The sequence below is a fragment of the Hippopotamus amphibius genome, chromosome 9, assembly GCF_030028045.1.
Source record: "Hippopotamus amphibius kiboko isolate mHipAmp2 chromosome 9, mHipAmp2.hap2, whole genome shotgun sequence".
Classification (NCBI taxonomy): domain Eukaryota; kingdom Metazoa; phylum Chordata; class Mammalia; order Artiodactyla; family Hippopotamidae; genus Hippopotamus; species Hippopotamus amphibius.
The window spans coordinates 49,509,491-49,528,156 of record NC_080194.1 but is presented as its reverse complement, the minus strand read 5'-3'; the positions used below and the strand labels follow the sequence as shown (position 1 = coordinate 49,528,156).

The 18,666-nt window shown below is 39.5% G+C and overlaps 1 protein-coding gene across 1 annotated transcript; it reads right to left on the bottom strand.

Moving 5' to 3' along the window:
- Positions 1–5,783: 5,783 nt before the first annotated feature.
- Positions 5,784–16,112, bottom strand: MMP8 (matrix metallopeptidase 8). The gene is made up of 10 exons (XM_057749225.1): positions 16,002–16,112; positions 14,082–14,326; positions 13,246–13,394; positions 13,033–13,158; positions 10,232–10,393; positions 8,447–8,564; positions 7,550–7,683; positions 6,822–6,975; positions 6,045–6,148; positions 5,784–5,887 (listed from the first exon to the last, which is right to left on the bottom strand). Exons 1-10 carry the CDS (start codon positions 16,110–16,112, stop codon positions 5,784–5,786), a joined length of 1,407 nt encoding a protein of 468 aa, XP_057605208.1.
- Positions 16,113–18,666: the final 2,554 nt, after the last annotated feature.

Sequence of the window (18,666 nt, the reverse complement as noted above, 5' to 3'; positions counted from 1 at the left end):
TCTGTTTGCATAGAATTTAGAAAATAATAGCGAGACGTGGCATGAATTGGCTTGTATTATCCTTTAATTAAAAACAGAAAAGGATATTTGCCATGGAGTGTGTCATGGTGTGCTTTTTTTTCCCCTAGGTTGACTTGATTTGGCAATCATGATCTGCAATTGTTTAGTAAACAGTCACTGTTCATTATTGAATTTAAAATAAAATAAAGTCAGCCACCAAGTTTCTTTTGTCCTTTCAAAGTTGAAGGTTTTCCTATCCATAAATTCTTGAGAGTTTATGAAATAATTTTCTTGTGAATGAAAGCCCACAGTATTTGTATAAAAAGATAATTTTCTTTGTAAAACATTTTTTTCTTTTGTTGAAATCACCTGCTATGTTTGCAAAATTGTAATTTTTTGCTTCTTCTGAAGAATATGATTTCACCTGTTGTCTTGCTCTTGATACATATACTTTCTGCCTTCTACTAAACAAGCCATGTCTGTTTCTCAAAAAAAAAAAAAAAAAAAGTATGGTGTCATGAAAAGACAATTGATTCAGGAATCAGGTTATCCTAATTAACTGGGTAAATATTAAATGTTTACCGAGCATCTACTATTTGCCTGTTACTATTAATGCAAGCAAGAATAAGACACTGTTCCAATCTTGTTGGAGAATTCAGACAAATACAGAGACTAATGCCAGATAAAATGGAGAAAAGTAGCAAAATGCACAGTGAAGGTTCTAGAGACTGAGAAGGGACAAAAGGTAGAGAGATCACTGCAGGTGGTGCAGGTGGAGCTTGTACTGGCTCTTGAAGAATGTGTAGGATTTGGTTTTCACTGTGGAAAGGAAAAGGCATATAAGTGGAGGGAGGCCACAGGAAGCAGGTACCATGGCAGAAATGAGCTGTAGGAAAGCTGGCCTGACTGGAGCAAATATATGTGTAGACAGCCATGGGAAATGGGGATGCAGGAGCTAAGAAAAGGTACAAGAAAAATGCATGTTTTGAATCTTTTCATATCTAGAATGTCCTTTATTCCATTCTCACACTTGACTTAGAGTGTGTCTGGTTATGAAATATCAGGCTGAAAGAAATCTCCCTTAGAATTTCAAAGTTACTGTTCCATTGTTTTCTAGAATCTAGTATTTTTGTTGAAAAGTCTTTTATCTTTTTTTTTTTTTGGATTTAAAAAAAGATTATTTATTTTTATTTATTTACTTTATTTTATTTTTGGTTGCATTAGGTCTTAGTTGCAGCACACGGGCTCTTTGTCGTGGTGCACGGGCTCCAGAGCACATAGGCTCTTCATTGTAGCTTGTAGGTTCTGTAGTGGTGGCCTGCAGGCTCCAGAGCATGTGGGCTCTGTAGATTGTGGCACACAGACTCTCTAGTTGAGGTGTGTGGGCATAGTAGTTGTGGTGCATGGACTTAGTTGCCCTGCAGCATGTGGGCTCTTAGTTCCCAGACCAGGGATCAAAGCAGCATACCCTGGGAGATCAGGATTGCCATATATATGTTACTAATAAGAAAAAAAAAACCCAAATTGTACACTCTAAATATATGCAGTTTATTGTATGTTAACTGTATCTCAATAAAAGTTCTTAAAAAAAAAAAAAAAAGCAGCATATCCTGCATTGAAAGGTGGATTCTTAACCAGTGGACCACCAGGGAAGTCCCTAAAAGTGTTTTATTCTGATTCTTAATATTTTCCTTTTTCCTTCTGAAAAATTTTGGAAGTTTCTTTACCCAGATATTCTGAAATTTTATAATGATGTCTCAGTGGGAGTCTTTCTGCATTAACATTGCTTGGCAGTAAGAGAGCTCTTTCATTATGAAAAATTAAACTCAAGGAAACTTTCCTTTATTATTTCTGTGATAATTTATTTCCACCCAGTTTCCTCTTTCTCTTTCTGGAATACATATCTATCGGAACTCTTGGATTGAATCTCTGCGTTTCCAATATATCTTTAACTATTTTCCATCAAGTTTATTTCCAGCTCATCTATTGAATTTCTTATTTCAGTTATATTTTTAATTTCCAAGAGCTCTTTCTAGTTCTCTGAGTATCCTTTTATTTTCTACTTTTTTGTATTTTGTTAATTTTTTTTTCTTTTGGATGTAAAATATGTCTCATTTTTAAAGAATGTTAAGCATTTTTTTCATTTACTTTGACATTCTCTTTTGTTCCCAAGAGTGTCTCTATTTCTTCAAAGTTTTTTTTTTTTTTTTTGATGTCTGTTTTTGACATTAGAAGCTTTTAAAAGAAATACTTGGAGATGTTGTACTCTGCAATCTGTTTAAGATTGAGAGAGAGGAAAGTTGACTGGAAGCTATGTGTGCACTGGCAGGACTTGTTGGATGATGACATTTACTGCAGGGAATTGGGGCAGGTTCCAGACACTTTGTGTGGTATATTAGTTGGAATGGGATTTGGTTGAAATGTAATAGGAAACTCCCAAGTAACAGATGACTAATAAATATTTATTTCTCCCTCACATAAGAGAAGTCCAGATTTGATAGTCCAAGGCTTGTATGACAACACCACATTATCAGGGATGCAGGTGGCAGACACCTTGCTACACCACTCTCTCAGTGCCAGTGCCTCATGGTCCAGGTGGCTTCTCAAGCTCCTGCAATTGTATTTGCATTATAGGCAGTAGGAAGAGGAAGGCAGAGAAAGTAAATGCCTGGTCTCTTTCCAGAAGCCCATACAATATTCTGCTTATACTTTTTGGCAAGAAATTAAACACATGGTGACATCTAACTGTAAGCAAGTCTACAAAATGTAGTCTCTTAGCTGGATGCATTGCTGCCTCAAATGAAATTGGGGTCTTACTGCTGCAAAGGAAGCAGGGAGTCTTGTTGACACAGGTAACTAGCAATCTCTGCCCCACTGAGATTTCTGTAGTGTTGGTATCTGTAAATCTTTTTTCTTGGGTTAGTTTCTGTGAAGAAGACACCTCCAATTTCACATCATTTTAATCTCCCAACAATAAAGTTATAGGAGGTGCCTCTGGTGCCCTGTGTCACAGTCCCCTCAGCACACCCCTGATTTTAGTTGCACCGTGGTGGACGGGTTTGTGTAACTCACCTTACTGTGACAAAGTCCAACCTTAACCACAAACTGGGTGCTTTCTGCCCAGGGTGTTGAGCTGCCATGGAGAATACAGGTCAGATCCTCAGAGCTACCCAGTGTGGGAGGGAATTGAAGGATGAATGTTGAAGGAGGGAATTGGAGGCTGGATCAGATCCAGCCTCGGATCCACTAGAAATTTGAACACTTGAAAGGCGTTCTGAAGCTTCTCAGGAGGTTCTGATGGAGTTGAGCCCCAGCTGCCCGAAGGAGAAACCTCGACAACACATACTTGTGTTGACTTTCCCTCTTTCTCTGTTTCACTCTGCTTGCTACTTCACTCTTGCTTCCTGAGACCATGTCTCGAATAAAGTAACTGCACCAAGGTCTTGTCTTAGCCTTTGCTTTTGAGGAAACTCAACCTAAGACGAAAGTAATATCATTCTTTGTTTTAAGCTTAGATTCTTACATCTGTTGTATTCACATAAAACTTCAGCGTAACATCCAAAAAATACCAAATGTTGTCAAGAAGAAAACCTAAAAAAAGGGCTCATTTTAAAAATTATTTACTATACTTTGTGTCACTGTTCACTTCCTATGACTGTGAAATATGGTTAAAGAAATAACATGAACTCAGTTCTTATCTTGAAAATGTACTGATGAGGCTTGGGCCAAGAATCTATCATAAATAACTGACACAACTAGCAGGTGTTCTGAGATGAATCTCCCATCTTCATGCCTCTAAAAACTGATTTCATAAGACGTTTTAGAAAATGCCATAGTCTGGAATTGACTATTAAAAATGAAATATCCAGTTCTTACAGGTCCTTTTGCCCTTTGACATTAACACAATGAATTGCTTATACATCTCTCTCACTTTCCGTAGCTCAGCACCTGGAACAGGTAGGTGATTAATTATTGAATAAATGAATAGATGAAATTACAGTATATACTAGTTTCTATTTTCTTATCTTGTAAAATAAGTTGAGAATAATGTATTGACATATTTAAGGGAATCTTTGAGGACATTGAATATTGATAAAATATTTCATAACCCTGTGAAGCTATATCTAAAAGTTTAATATCAATGTTATAATATTCCTGATAAAAGAAAATGGCTGCAAATATATTGAAATATCCTTTTTATGCTTTAGATGAACTATGTGGTAGTATCTTAAGAATTGTAGTAGGATACAAGTCAGTCATTTAAAATATTTATTTTGAACCCATTTAATAGATAAATTTTGAACCAGAATAAAGTATCAAATTATACTAAATTAATCATCTGTGGGGTTTAAAAACTTTAACAGAAAAAGAAAAAAGCAGGTGCTAGTGATAAATATATTTTACAATTCACATATTTTATTGTGTAATAAGCTGCATTGAATTACATTCTAACAATTGCAAATATAACATTATAATGATTTTAATGTCTAGACTAGCCATTATGATCCCACAAATCTTAAAGTTCTTGACAGAAAAGAGCCATTCACAAACTTATGCATCTAAGCTCAGTTTAATTCAGTTAAGTGAGATTTATTGAATTTGTGCCCAGCACCATTCTGTTTGTGCAGCAAACCCTGGTTATCTGTAGAGGCTGTCTTCTTGAGGATCCCAGGGGGAAAAAGAAATAAGGAACAACAGATGTAACCATCCCATTTGCTTGGACGCTAGCAGCCAGGGAGGAGGCAGGAGAGAAAGTGGTACCCCTGCTTTTTGCTGCTCTCCTGGGAAGATGCCAATAATCTGTACTGGGGTTTCAAGTCTGTCTTTCTGTATTGATTCATTTCCTTACATGCAGGTATACTGTATCAGCTTCCTAGAGCTGCTGTAACAAAGTATCACAAACTTGGTAGCTTAAAATGACAGAATTTTTTTTTCTTTTATCACAGTCTGCAGGCTACAAGTTCAAAATCAAGGTGTCAGAAGGGTCATGTTCTTCACTCTGAAGGTCCTAGGGAAGATCCTTCCTTGCCTCTTCCTAGCTCTGGTGGTTGCCGGCAATCCTTGGCATGTAGATGCATCATTCCAATCCCGTCTCTATCTTCACATGGCCTTCTCTAGTGTGTGTCTATGTCTCTCCTCTTCTTACAAGAACATCCGTTTTTAGGCCTACTCTGATCCAGTATAACCTCATGTTAACTAATTACATCTACAAAGATGCTAGTTCCAAATAAGGTACATCTGTAAGTACCTGGGGTTAGGGCTTCAATGTACCTTTTCGGGGGGACACAATAAATCCACAACAAGTATCAACAAAATTTCTTTCCAAGAGTGGAAAATAGTACCACTTTTTTGGTAAAAGCCAGGTGTACTGTTTATGTTGTTCATAATCTTAACTTCTAACCAAAATCTAGTGCTAAATTACATGTAGCAGATATACTTAAGATGTATTTAAAGGACTCATGAATAAATGGGCATTTTAGAAGTCAAATAAGCAAGTAAGTAAATAATGAATATTGAGGTGGCAAAGAAGGCTTAATCTCCTTCTCCTTGTGATGGGTTCACTAACCTGAGACGGAATATGTGAGAACAAAATCAGCCTCTGCAAACAGTGGAATACTCCGCATATTTTCAGTGAGGACAGGTCCAATGAATACAGTGATAGCAAACAACATTACTTATTGTTGAGAAAAGCATAAATAGGACACAACGTAATAGATATGCAAATTCGACTGCTCTTCCATATTCAGAAAATGGATGCAAACACATCTGATTTCGCTTCAGCTTTATCTACAGTTAAGCCATATATTGCTTCTTGCAATTCTAGTAACTCTACGAGCATTAAGGTCAAACGCATAATATCTTGATCCACTGAAGAAAAGGAAGAAGGCTATAAAAAAAAGAAGATATAATATATTGAATTAACTTGCAGGAGACTTGGATGTTTTCAATTAAAAAGACCCCACTCCTGTCCTAATATAACTTTTAAATGCAAATGAGCTATTTAAAAAATTTGAACAAGTTTATTAAAGTTTTTTTCTACTTACAATTCTCCTGGAAAACTGCATCAACTCTACTTTCTATTCCTGGAAAGGTACTTTCTATGCTTTTGGGATAACCTGGGTCCATGGATTGACTTTGGTCATCATAACTGGTGAGAAAAAAAATTGTCCCACATTTTAAGATCAATACAGTGATAACAGTTTTCTTTAAATTGTATATACTTTACAAAGTGCCTTCACACATATTTTTTCATTCATTCTTCACAATGTCCTATTTACTGGGACTAACAATAGTCAACTTCTCTATATAAGGGTACATGCCTATTTCTAAAATACATGGGTAGCACTAATACTAAAACAGGCTTCTGATTACTGGTGAAGTGTTATTTTCAAAAAGAAGAGCTTATATGTTCTAAGGCTCTCATTTAATTGGTTTATAGTCTCTATCTGAATAAATATAAATAATAATTTCAACTTGGGAATCAAGTTCTGTATAACATTTGCTTGAGTGTAGTAGAATTTAACTCTTAGAATTTAATGAATAAATGAAAATAAGCCTAACTCTTTCTCTGCATCCCACTTTAGTGCTTTACTAAAGTTTGCTGTTTCAGGATACAGAATCCTCAATACCATTGTGTAGCCATCTTAACTTTATAAAAATAAAAGTTTCAAAAGCCATAGCTACATCAATCATCTTGTGAAAAAGAATATCAGAGACCACCTAGATATTTTAAACCTTCAGATGCCTGATCATTGATGGTTTGTAGAGAGGGTAAAGAAATATAGATTTCAATCTTTCATGGAAAAAAAAGTTTATCTTACCTCCAGAATTGGTTGTTTACAAAGAAGTATGTTTTTCCCCCGTAGGAAACAGCTGCATCAATTGCTTGGACACTGCTTGGGAAGCCATAGTTTGCTATATTCTTGGGATAACCTGGCTGAATATCATAGCCACTCAGAGCCCAGTATTTGTTGCCTGCCAATGATCCAGGTTATATGTTAGATAAAGTTTTTCCATTCCTATGAAATGTACACCACTTCTTAATCTTTGCATAAATTCATCATCGAAATTGAAATGGAAAAAAATAGTCTTGAAAAGATAAAAGTGGTAAAGTTAAGACCATTGAGCTATGATAGCTCTAGTGATTTCCCAGCACCTGTAAAATACTTCCAACTTCTTAGCCTGACTTTCAGGACCCCGCACTTGAACATTTTATCTCACGTGACTTCTATGTAGAGATTAAACTAGAGCCTTGGGGCATCTTAGAAAAATATATCTGGGATGAGCATGGAAGAACTCTAAAGGTGGTCTAATAAAGTGTTCTCATTTTGTAGATGAGAAAATTGATGCCTGAAGAGGGTACAATGTGCTCAAGTTCACACAGCATTTTGTGGTTGAGATGGGACCCAACCCAGGTCTCGTGACAAAAGCCCAGTCAGCGTAACACTGTCTCCTTGACTCATCTCCTTGAACCTGGAAGGGACCACAAAGAAGTCCTGCCCTTCCCTTCAGGAGGAACTAAAATAAGATGAAAACCCTAGGCAGTTACCTTTGAATACGAAAATTAGGTCCCTGTCAGAATCTTCATAAGCAGCCTGTATACCATTTGGCAGGGATGGCCAGAAGGTAGAAATGAAATTGAGTTCGACCATCGGTAGGTGAGGATGCTTTCTCCAGAAGTACCTAATGGAACACAAGGGAGAAAACCACGCATAACTGTCTAAGCAGGCAGCTTCTGTGAGTCTTGGGCTGGTATTGCCCCTATAAGCTTGCTGGGAGGACGTGACATACAGTGACGGCAATGCTTCCAGTACAGTGACCAGCATATGGTCAGTGCTTTATGGTGATACTGTCCATCTGGTGATTATGTTACAGTTTTCAGAGGAGGTGATAGGAGTGACCTTATTTGATTACATTTTACACTGCCCCCTCCTCACACATCGATAAGTCTTATTTTGTTAGTCTCTTTCATCATTGTTGCTACAATGTGATGAGAATATTTAGAATACTCTAGCGAAAGCAATACAAGTACACTCAGCCTGTGAGTACACAATCACAAAATAGCCAATGGAAAACTGAAAAATTCAGTCAGATGATTTTTCCCTGCAGCTTATTAAGTGACAGTTTCCATTCACCTGACAGAATTTGGGTGGAATTGAATGCTATTTTGGTGTTGGGTAAACCCAGCTATAGAGTTCCCAACAGCTAGAGTCCATGTCTGTTTACATCATCAGAAACATCTGAATGTTTACAAATGTTTTAGCTTTTTTTCCTCTTTTCCTGGATGTTTTGAGTTACCCAGAAAGCACTATCAATTCCAATGAAATTCATACGCATAGAATTCAAAGGAAAAGCTGAGTAATGTGTAATATGTGACTTAATCAGAATCCAGTTTTAAGTTGTGCCAGTGAAAGAAGTCAAAGGAAGGAATAATTCATTCTTATACTTGTCTTTAAAGAAAAGTATTTCTCCACGGAGTGTGGTGATGGCATCAAACGTCAGTCTGGGGTCACAGGCTGTGGGTGTGGTTGGTCCAGTAGGTTGAACAGGGTTGTTTGAAGGTCCTGAAAGTAAAAAGGCTTTTTATAAGCATAAGTCCAGTGTGACTTTTGGTGTATTTCAGATACTTGTCAGGTCGGTGAAGGGTCTTCATATGAAAAGAAATCCTAGCTGACTATCCTAGAAGGCATTAAAGTAATCAAAATTAGGCCCTCTTAAAAGTTTTATTTTATTTTTTTTAATTAAAAAAATAAAAGAGTAATGGTGGCTTTAGGGACAGTTCCAAATTAAGTTGTGAAGTAAAGAAATTTGAATTCTCCCCCCTCCCCTCTGCCAATTTAAAATCAGAAGCCCATGCTTCTTCCCTTCTTAGCTCCTCTTTCTGCATTTTTAGTCACTCAGTATCTCCTTTCTCCTTTCTCACTAAAATCCACCTTCAGGAAAAGAAGCAGCCCCAGTCTTTGGCCCCACAGCAAAAATCTAAGTCAAATTTTAGCAATGTTTTTTCTGTAAGTATTTAAATTTTAACATATTTTCCCATTGTAGAATGAACAGCTGCTAACAGTGAAAATATGGGTGAGTGAGGAAAAGAGGTGTTTTCAGGGAAAAGGAATTGGGGAGTAGAGGCAGCTAGACTAGGTCTCATCATTCCTGAAAATTCTACTGTCATGAAAAAAGTTCGTAGTCGTGGGTCCCTGACATGCTTGGTTTTGTACCACTGTCCCACCAGAGGGGGAGAATGTTTTACCCAATTTGACTCCACACCACTCCAACACACCCTTCCAATCAACAATTTTTTTTTTTTTTAGGGAGCTGCAAACCTCTTCCTTGGTTTCTCGTTCTTACAGCCACTAGGGTGCAGGAGGGCAAGAGGAAGGAGAGATGCAATGGTCTTATCAGACATCACTTAGATAGGGGCAAAGGCCTCTACATCCCTCCCTGAAAAGTATCAGTCCCATCTTTAAAAAATGTTTCTTTCCATACTCCATCCTCACTCCCCTCATTCCCCCCGCAACAGACAACAATCTTGATATGTTCAATATAAATATATTTGTTAGCATGTTTCTTGAAAATGTCTTGTTTTGGGCTTCTCTGGTGGCGCAGTGGTTAAGAATCTGCGTGCCAATGCAGGGGACACAGGCTTGAGCCCTGGTCTGGGAAGATTCTATATGCCACGGAGCAACTAAGCCAGCAAGCCACAACTACTGAACCCATGTGCCACAACTACTGAAACCTGCGCATCTAGAGCCTGTGCTCGGCAACAAGAGAAGTCACCGTGATAAGAAGCCTGTGCACTGCAATGAAGAATAGCCCCCCCCCCCCGTTCTCTGCAAGTAGAGAAAGCCTGTGTGCAGCAACGAAGACCCAATGCAGCCAATAAATAAAAATAAATTAATTAAAAAAATTTAAAAATGCCTTGCTTTGTCTATGTGCATTTTTAATTTGTGTAGAGTCATGTATTATGAAATTTATACACTGTGAAATATATATCATTCTGGTTTTTTTCCAGGAAGCACGATGCTTTAAAGATTCATCTATGTGCATCTGATTCAGTGCTTCTTAGTGCTGCACATTACTCTCTGGTGTGCATCCACCACATTTTACCCATATATTCTCCTGCTGATGGACTCCCAGGTGTCCTCCAACTTCCATCACCATAGCTAAGACTGCTATGAGCATCCCTGACATGCCCAGGTCTCACCAGGTACTGCTGCTCTTCAGATAATCTTACCATAGATGGCCTGAATGCCATTGATGTCATCTTGATGGAGTAAGTAGGTGCTGGGGTCACTGAAAGCGTAGTTGGGATACATCAAAGCACCACGGTCAAAGGAGTGAGCCAGCCCCAAGGAATGGCCAATTTCATGGGCAGCAACAAGAAACAAGTTGTAATCTGAAATGCAAGCATGTGTGGTTAATGGCTTCAAGTAGCTTGAAGGGTGGTGGAAATAGGATCTCAAGGAATGCAGCTTCCAAGCTGAAACTGCCTGGAGAAACAGCCCTTCCCATGCCTGCCTTTTTCCTTTTCTCTTCAGGTACCTGAAGAAATGGAGATTGGAAGGAATCAAGGTAGGAGTTATAGGTTGAGATTAGGTGAGGATGAGCTCCTTATCAAATCTTAGAACCAAGAAAGACTGCCTTTATTCCAATTTCCATATTTCATGGACCTGAGGCTCAGGGAAATGATGGCAGGGCCATCACAGGTCTCTTGACTCTCAGAGGCCCTCTCCCCCTGTGCACTCATACCTGCCCCTCTCTAGTCTCCCAGACCCACAGCCCCATGAGGAGACTCTCAGTCTGCCAGGCAGCGAGAGTGGCCTCAGACTCAGAGCTGACTCACTTTGGCTCCCTGACCACCCAGAGCCTAGCACCAGCTCGTCCTTGACTCAGCTCTCCAGGAAGCTTCAGGAATTTTCCACCAGAAAGAGACCAACCCTGCCTCTTACTGCTTCCTACTCTTATCTTTTAACTTCTGTGAACATAGTGCCTTCATAACTGGGAGCTTAAAAGCTTTCAAGGCTTGCACTTCCTGTCAAATAAAGCCTGAGCTTCTTTGCCAGGTCTAAGTCTACTCCATTTGGCTCTGACAGACATCTGAGGACTGGATTTCTGATGTGAATCCTTTACTCCAGCTAGCTTATGTTCCTACACATGGTGCATTTTCTTACATGCCTGCTTAAAAAAATCATACTGATAGAGCACTTTCTTATATGCTAGGGATTGTAATAATATTTAATCTTAACAACATTTTTGTGAAGTATTGTTAGAAATACTTTTACAGTGAAGGAACTAGAGCCTAGAGATTTGGGGATACCTTGTTATTGGTCTTGCAACTAGTAAGTGGTAGAGCTGGGGTTGAACCCAGGAATGATGGCAAGACCTGTGCTCTCACCACCATGTTCAACTTCCTGATGATAATTAGCCTGGAATATTCTACCCATGCTCCAAGACTTTCTTTCTTGATCATCACATCCTTCCATTTTGCATTCGTGAATGCTTTAAATAACATCTTTGAGTGCCTGAAGTACTGGGCAAGGGGCTCTGGGGGATTTATCACAATGCATATACTAGAAGGGGAGATATTTGTAAAGAACTTGAATGCACAGAATAATGAGGAGGGAAGTTAGAGAAGAAAAAGCAAAGGCTGTTAGGATTCTGAGAGGAAGACAAGATGGGGTGGCATTTGACGTAGCATGGAAAGAGAGAGATTTTGAAAGGTGGGCCTTAGGGTGTGGGGGAGGGCATTTCAGGAGGAGGAAGACATGGGAGCAAATGTAGGGCAGTGGGAAAGCACATGGTGTGGTCTAGGAACAGTGCATGGGCAACGTGGCTGCTATGTGTGAAATATGAAGGCAAGCCATGGAAGATGAGGTTGGAAGACCTCCAAGAGCTTTCAATGTCAGGTGAAGGTATGTGTATGTAGTTGGCCTAGAAAATGTAAACACTGGGTTTTGCAAATGTAGAGATGGGCTTTCCACAGACAAAACTTCTTGCAGTGTTGGGGAAAATTAGAAGGAGCAGAGATCGGAGGTAAGAATCTGGATCAGTTAGTTCAGGTAAGAGGTAAGGACCATCTGAACTAGCAGGGAGGGCAACAGGAATACGGAGTCATGGGGAGTGTTTATTATCTTTGGGTGTACACAGCTTCTAGCACAGGGACTTAAGTAGAATAAACACTCAGAACATTTATGTTGAGGAAATGGTGGGAGGAACACGTCCCAAGCAAAGGTAAAATGTCCTTTCTTATTATTTTCTAAAACGTGTCCTGTGGCCTCTGGTTACCCTGTAGCCTTGTAAAGTACCATATGGTCTGAAAATATTGACATCTCTCCTTACACTCAGTTCTTCCGTTTAGGTGGTCTTCCTCTTACTCTGAGTCTTCTCCTGAAAGGGGTAGTTTGCTATATGGGAACATATCATTGAAAAATAGCTCCTTGAAGATGAAATAACTAGATGAACAAGAATAACTAGATGGTTTCTCTTTCCTAAATAGGTCAGTTTTCTAAATAAACCCAATTATTTGTGAATTTCCAAAAATAGGAGTCTTTTTCAAACATCATTAAATTTCACTGTATTAAAATAAAGATATACTCTAAAGCAGTGGTGAGCAAACTTTTTCTATAAGAGTCCAGGTAGTAAACATTTTAGATTTTGTGAGCCATATGGTCTCTGCGACAATCACTCAGCTCTGCTATTGGGTATGAAAGAGGCCATAGATGATAAACAAGGGTATGTGGCCCCATTCCGATAAAACTTTATTTATACAAATAGGGCCAGGAAGGACTTAGCCATGATTTGTTGTTTTCTGATTCCTGCCTTAGGAAACAAGGTCAGCATTTAGCTTTAGGATTTTTTCTAAACATATATTAACAGTATATTGAGGTAGCAAGAATTTTAAATGATTGATTTGTGTAAGTTTGAAATGTTACAATAACTTTGTGTGTGTGTATGTGTGTGTGTGTAGGAAGGCAAATTCTAATGTGGAAAATTTCATTTAGAAGCTGCATGTGGACATAACCTTGGTTAACTTACTTTCAGAGGTTTCAGTCCATGTTTCTTCTGCATCAAAATGAACATCTCCTCCAATACCTGGGCCTGGCTGAAAGGCATGAGCAAGGATTCCATTGGGTCCATCAAATGGAGAATTGTCCCCATGATCTGAAATAAAACAATTTGTATTAGGTATTTGCCAAATCTCAGTTTAGCCAGGGAAAGCAAAATCGAGCATGACTGCTTTGAGCCTACCTCCTCGGAAAAAAGCCATCTGGATGTCTGCTTCTTTCCTTGAGGTCTTGGTGAAGGTCAGGGGTGACACGTCACTCCAGAGTTTAAAGGCGTCCTCAATAGCTCTTTCCACGGCAGGCCCTGACAAGCCTGGGGTATAGTTAATAATCCTTCAAAATGAGAAGGTGTGTGAAGGGTTCATTATTGTTTAGAACAGCAGTCTATCAGTAGATTGAATTGCTCTAGTTTGGAGTTTGTGCATGTGTGATGTGCTACCACTGAAGAGGGTCTAAGGAGGGGTGCAGGACTCCGGGTTGAAGACAGACGTGGGTTCTGGACAAATTACTACATGTCTTTAAACTCAGTTTCCTTATTCATAAAATGAGCATAATAAAAGAGTACCCCTCTTATAAGGTTAATGTGGGATTAAATATAGGTAAAGAACTTAGTCCACTACTTGGCAAATAGTAGTATTCAACAAATACTGGGTATCATTATTATTGTTATATCATCAAGATGCATGAATGGTGAGGTTAGATTCTTTCCAGCAATGATTAAGCCTTTTTGGGGCCCTGAAGTGAGTTCTTAGAGAGAGAGCCTAGCATTGTGATAGTCCTCTTCAGAGTATTAGAGAAAGAGGATGAAAATGGCAGGCTGTGGATTGAAAAGAACCCATGAGATCTTTACCCTTTCACTCGCAGACTCATTCACTAGAATCCAAACTCTTTAAGAGCAAGGATATTTATTTATTTGTTTGTCTCTAGCATATTCCAAGTCCTAGAACAGTGCCTGACACATCATAAGAGCTCAGTGAACACTGGCTAAATGAATGAATTCTCAAACTCTAGAAATATCACCTGTAGGTCAGGTCAGTTTTTTTCCACCTGGGGTTTCCTGGGGTTATCATATAATCGCCAGTATCAGGCACTCCACAGCGAGGCTTTTTCATCATCTCCAAGGTTTCCTCATCTGGCTTCCCTGTCACATTCAGGCCAAAGAACTGCTGCATTTCTTTAAGCTTCTCTACAATCACACTAGTGCTGTTCTTCCTTTCGGATGGATGTTTGTATCGTGGCAATTGGTAGAACTTTTCTAGGTAATTCTGGAAAAAGACAAACACATAAGGGATTTGCTATGAAATTACCTTCAGTTCTCCGGGCATTTTGCATTCCTTTTTAAGTTATTGCAGAGGTCAAAACAGGACTAACAATCTGATAGCCACAAAAATAAAAGCACACATTTACTGGTCAACTTAGAGAGAACAGTGACTACTGGAAAGAACGGTCCATCTGTTCAGGGCTACAGTTAATCTTTATGCATAAAAATAGGTATTTCATAAAGGGTGAGTTCCACATCCTCAAGTGAAAAGCTAGTATACAGTCAGGAGACTGCCTTCTTATTTCTACTGAAAAACTAAAAAAGCAAAAAACAAAACAACATCAGCCTTTATTGACTTCTTGTGGTATTAGTGGCACCAATGCAAATTCTCTTTTTTAATCCTCTTTTCAATACTGTAGAGAAGCATCAGTCATGCACATTAAGACATGAAGATGCAGAGAAATAAGGGACTTGCCAAGATGATAACCAGGTCCCAATTCACCATGTTGCTTCTCAAATGAGAATTGACCATTTCAAAAGAAGAACTCAAGACGTTTTGGGACAACAGCATCATCACTGTCATTAGCATCTTTATTTACCAAAGTAACTCTTTGGGAGCGGCCAAAACTCTTTAAGAAGTAAAGGTTCTGAGGGGTGTTAACAAGCCAATTACGAGACTTCTTTCTCTCACCTTAAGCATCCTTAAGTGGCACTTTGCAAGTGACACAGGACAGGGCGACTTTGTGCTTACACACGCTTTGAGGTCAAATAGGTTTGGGTTCAGATCTTAGCTCTGCCACAGATTAATTGTGTGTCCTTGGACACATCACTTAGATGACTTAAGATTCACTTTTGTGTTTAAAGTGGAAATAATAATCCGCCCTCATAGGGTTGTCACAGGTTGAAATAAGACAATGCTTGTGAAGTGCTGAGCAGGGCACCTTGTACAAAGTAAGTACTTAATCAATACTAGCTATTAGCCCATGGGTTACTTTATCATGGTAAGAAATTTTTTTTTAAGTGAAAAAAATCAACAAGAAAAAATGCTCTTCTAAAACTGTAGTGCTAAGAAAATTGTGCATGACAAATTTCTGACAGCATTCCCTTGTGTTTCTTTAAAAATTTGGCCTTTCATATTCTGAAACAATGGAAAAAAGCTATCAGTTCTGCTTTTATAGCGTTTCCAAGACTTTATAAGCAGCCCCATAATCTGGTTTTAGGAAATATGATTACACTATAAACTAATTTCTAGTTCCCTATAGTTTCCCATCCTCCTGCTCTCTTGTACACCTGTGATTTTTGGTTGCAAAGACAAGTCCATATGGAAAGCACCAGTCACGTAGTAACTGCGTTGCAGATATATCAGAAGGGAGAAATCTTAGGTAAGTGAGAAAGAAAATCATTTTATAATTAAAACCTTTTCTTCCAAAAGGGTTTTCCTATCTGGAGCAGCTCAGCAGCCGTATTTTCCAAGGGTTTGAAGAGCCCAGCTTGTTTGCATGCCTGGCTCTCAGAGGGCCCAGCTTGGAACTCTCCAAATCATTGAGACAAGATGTTCAGCCTCAAACAAATCATTCACATAATTCTTTCAGGCTTTTGTAACTTAAAAGAGAAGACAACCCAAACAATCTCCTCATCACCGGCAAATCAACCACCCACCTAATTGATAGCTGAGTTACCTGAACAATTTTTGCGTTTTGCTCTTCTAGGAATTGTGAAGGTACTGGAAAGGCCTTGGAAAGCTGCACGTGGAGTAAGAGCAGAAGTGGAAGCATCTTCAGACTGAACATGGCCTTGTTTTCAAAAGTTACCTCTCCTGGCCTTCCTTCTGCCCCCTCCCCTGATGGGTACCCTAAAAGTCACAGCATCATATGTCACTCACTGTTTTCATTTGGTCCCTTATAAAGCCCTGTCTTAAAACAATTGCCACATCAGGAATGTGAAGCAACACAGGTTACTTACACTCTAACAGTTTTGCAATGTTATAATGTGATCTTGTACCCTCAAATGGGAGAGTCTTTCAATGGAAAAACAAAAAAGCACAATTTGCTACTCTGCTTTGGAGGTTTTTAGATAATACTTTTGCAAAATTGTCTGGTCAAGGGAAAGGAATAGGAGACTAATTCTGAAGTTAATGAACAGCAGTTACATTTTCCGGGTGTGTTAGATGCTGAGGCTGTATTAATTATGCAGTGGAATATTGTTTGATTAGTGATAGGTATCTTGGGACCAAGGAGCTGAACTAGAGAATCTCTGCACTCACCCAACCTTGCTGTAGATGAGGCGCATGTGTGCTTGTGTGTGTTGTGACAAAGCGGGGTTTATGGGGGGGAGGTCTTAAAGCAGTTTCTGGAGGATGAGGTTTTGGCATCAACGTATTAGAAAATCCCCAATCTGGAGGGACGTCCAAAAGAGAGGGGTGTGTGTGTGTGTGCACACGGCTGATTCATTTTGTTGTGCAGGGGAGGCTAACGCAACATTGTAAAGCAACCATACTCCAGTAAAAATTAATTAAAAAAAAAAAAACCCCCAATCGACAAGCTGGATTTTCCTTGGGAAAGGCAAAGAAAGCAGTTCTGATGGTGATGATGATAGCCATCATTTGCTAAATATTTACTATGTCCCAGACTCACATGCTGTGTGCATATGACCTCAGTCCGTCCTCACAGGGCCTTGGGAGGTAGATGCTATTATTATCTGCATTTTGCAGATAAAAATAAAATCCAGAGACATGAGATGGCTTGTATAAGTCACATACTAACCTTCTGGAGGAGCCAGGATTCAATCCCAGGGAGTATGTTTAGAGGCTGAGCTGGCAGCTACTACATCAGGCCCTGTTTTCTAGTCTCCCACTCTAGCGGCTGGCTGGCCCACGACGGAGCAGTAGCTCCAGGCCTGCAACAACTGGGAGACCTTGGCTTGTGTTCATGGAGGAGATAGGGAGAGGGCGCATGAGATGCCTTGTACACTCTCAAGGGGAAAAGCACAGAGGGGACATTCAGTCAATGTTGCTACCTAGCGGCTGTATTTGTCAGGGGCCCTCGGGCCTGCTTTTCAAATCATGTCACCTGGTCCCACTTATTCTGACTCTGTGCATGTAGATTATTACCATACACAGTCTTTGCATATATTCATTTACATACATTTGCACATACAGTTGACCCTTAATGAGGGGGAGGATTGGGGTGCTGACCCTCTGTGCAACCGAAAATCTATGTGTAATTTATAGTCAGCCCCCTGTATACTCAGTTCCTCTGTATCCGCGGTTCCACATCAGCAGATTCAACCAATGCTGATCATGTAGTGTTGTAGTATTTACTATTGAAAAAAATCCAGGTACAAGTGGGCCCACGCAATTCAAACCTATGTTGTTCAAGGGTCAACTGTATTCTGTAAGGGCAGGTATTCCAGTGCATAAATGTACATGTTGACATGTATGATGTATAACATGTGTTAATATGTTAATGATGTCTTTATTCGAGATGCTGTGGTAGGTGGTTCAGTTCCTTCCTGAAGTTTCTTAGGAGCTTTTTAAACAATCCAAAGAAATATGTCTTGGGTTAGAACCTATCCAGAGAGCAGATGGATGTTTATGATGTAGATTCTTACGTTCACTCAAGAAACATTTCCTGACACCTACTGTATGCCAGGTGTTGTGATGGGTACTAGATTATTGGAGATAAGTTAATAGCGGTTCAGATGAAATACTGTGGGAATCTGGAGGCAAGTGCAATCATCAGGATAGGTAGAATCAGGGAAGGCTTCATGAGGGAGGTAGCATTTGAACTTGTCCTCAGAGGAAAAGTAGAATGTGGGTGTGCAGACATGTGGAGTGCCATTCATTCCTTGTCCTCATGTGCTAGCTTTTCCCAAGTGGTTCAAGCTGTTCCAAGGTCATGATCATGTTAACCCTCCCTGGGTACACTACGTAGCTATGATGTGGCTTCCTCTGCATTAGATCTCTCATGGAAAAACCCTTTCTTCCTAAATGAGAATGCCTTAACATTGGTCTACCCTATGTTGAGTTATTTTGATTCACTGCCTTGTGTATAAGGTTTAGGAACGTACTTTCTCCTGAACATAATGGAAAGTGATTTAGACAAGAATCCCAAACTTTGGTGAGCTCAATTCTCCAGCGTTTGTGTAAATGTTGTGTTAAAAACCAGAATTTCTGGGTTTGTATACCTGATGACAGGTCCAGCCCTGGTACAGGTGTGAAGGCCATGCTTGTTTTCAGGGCCTCAGGCTTCTGCTTTCTGAATCCTTTCTCTACACCTGACCACCCCTCACCTCCGTAGAGTCTGTGCCTCCCTTCTTCTGGTGCCTGGAACCCAAAGTTCTCTC

Bases quoted from the DNA above. Each gene is read 5' to 3' on its own strand.
- MMP8 (XM_057749225.1), bottom strand. From the start codon at position 16,112: ATGTTCAGTCTGAAGATGCTTCCACTTCTGCTCTTACTCCACGTGCAG. The intron at 10,394-13,032 runs GTAAGTTAACCA...CTTGCATTTCAG, and splicing joins ATGGACTGAAACCTCTGAAA to ATTACAACTTGTTTCTTGTT. The intron at 5,888-6,044 runs GTAAGTAGAAAA...TTTTTTTTATAG, and splicing joins TGCAGTTTTCCAGGAGAATT to CCTTCTTCCTTTTCTTCAGT.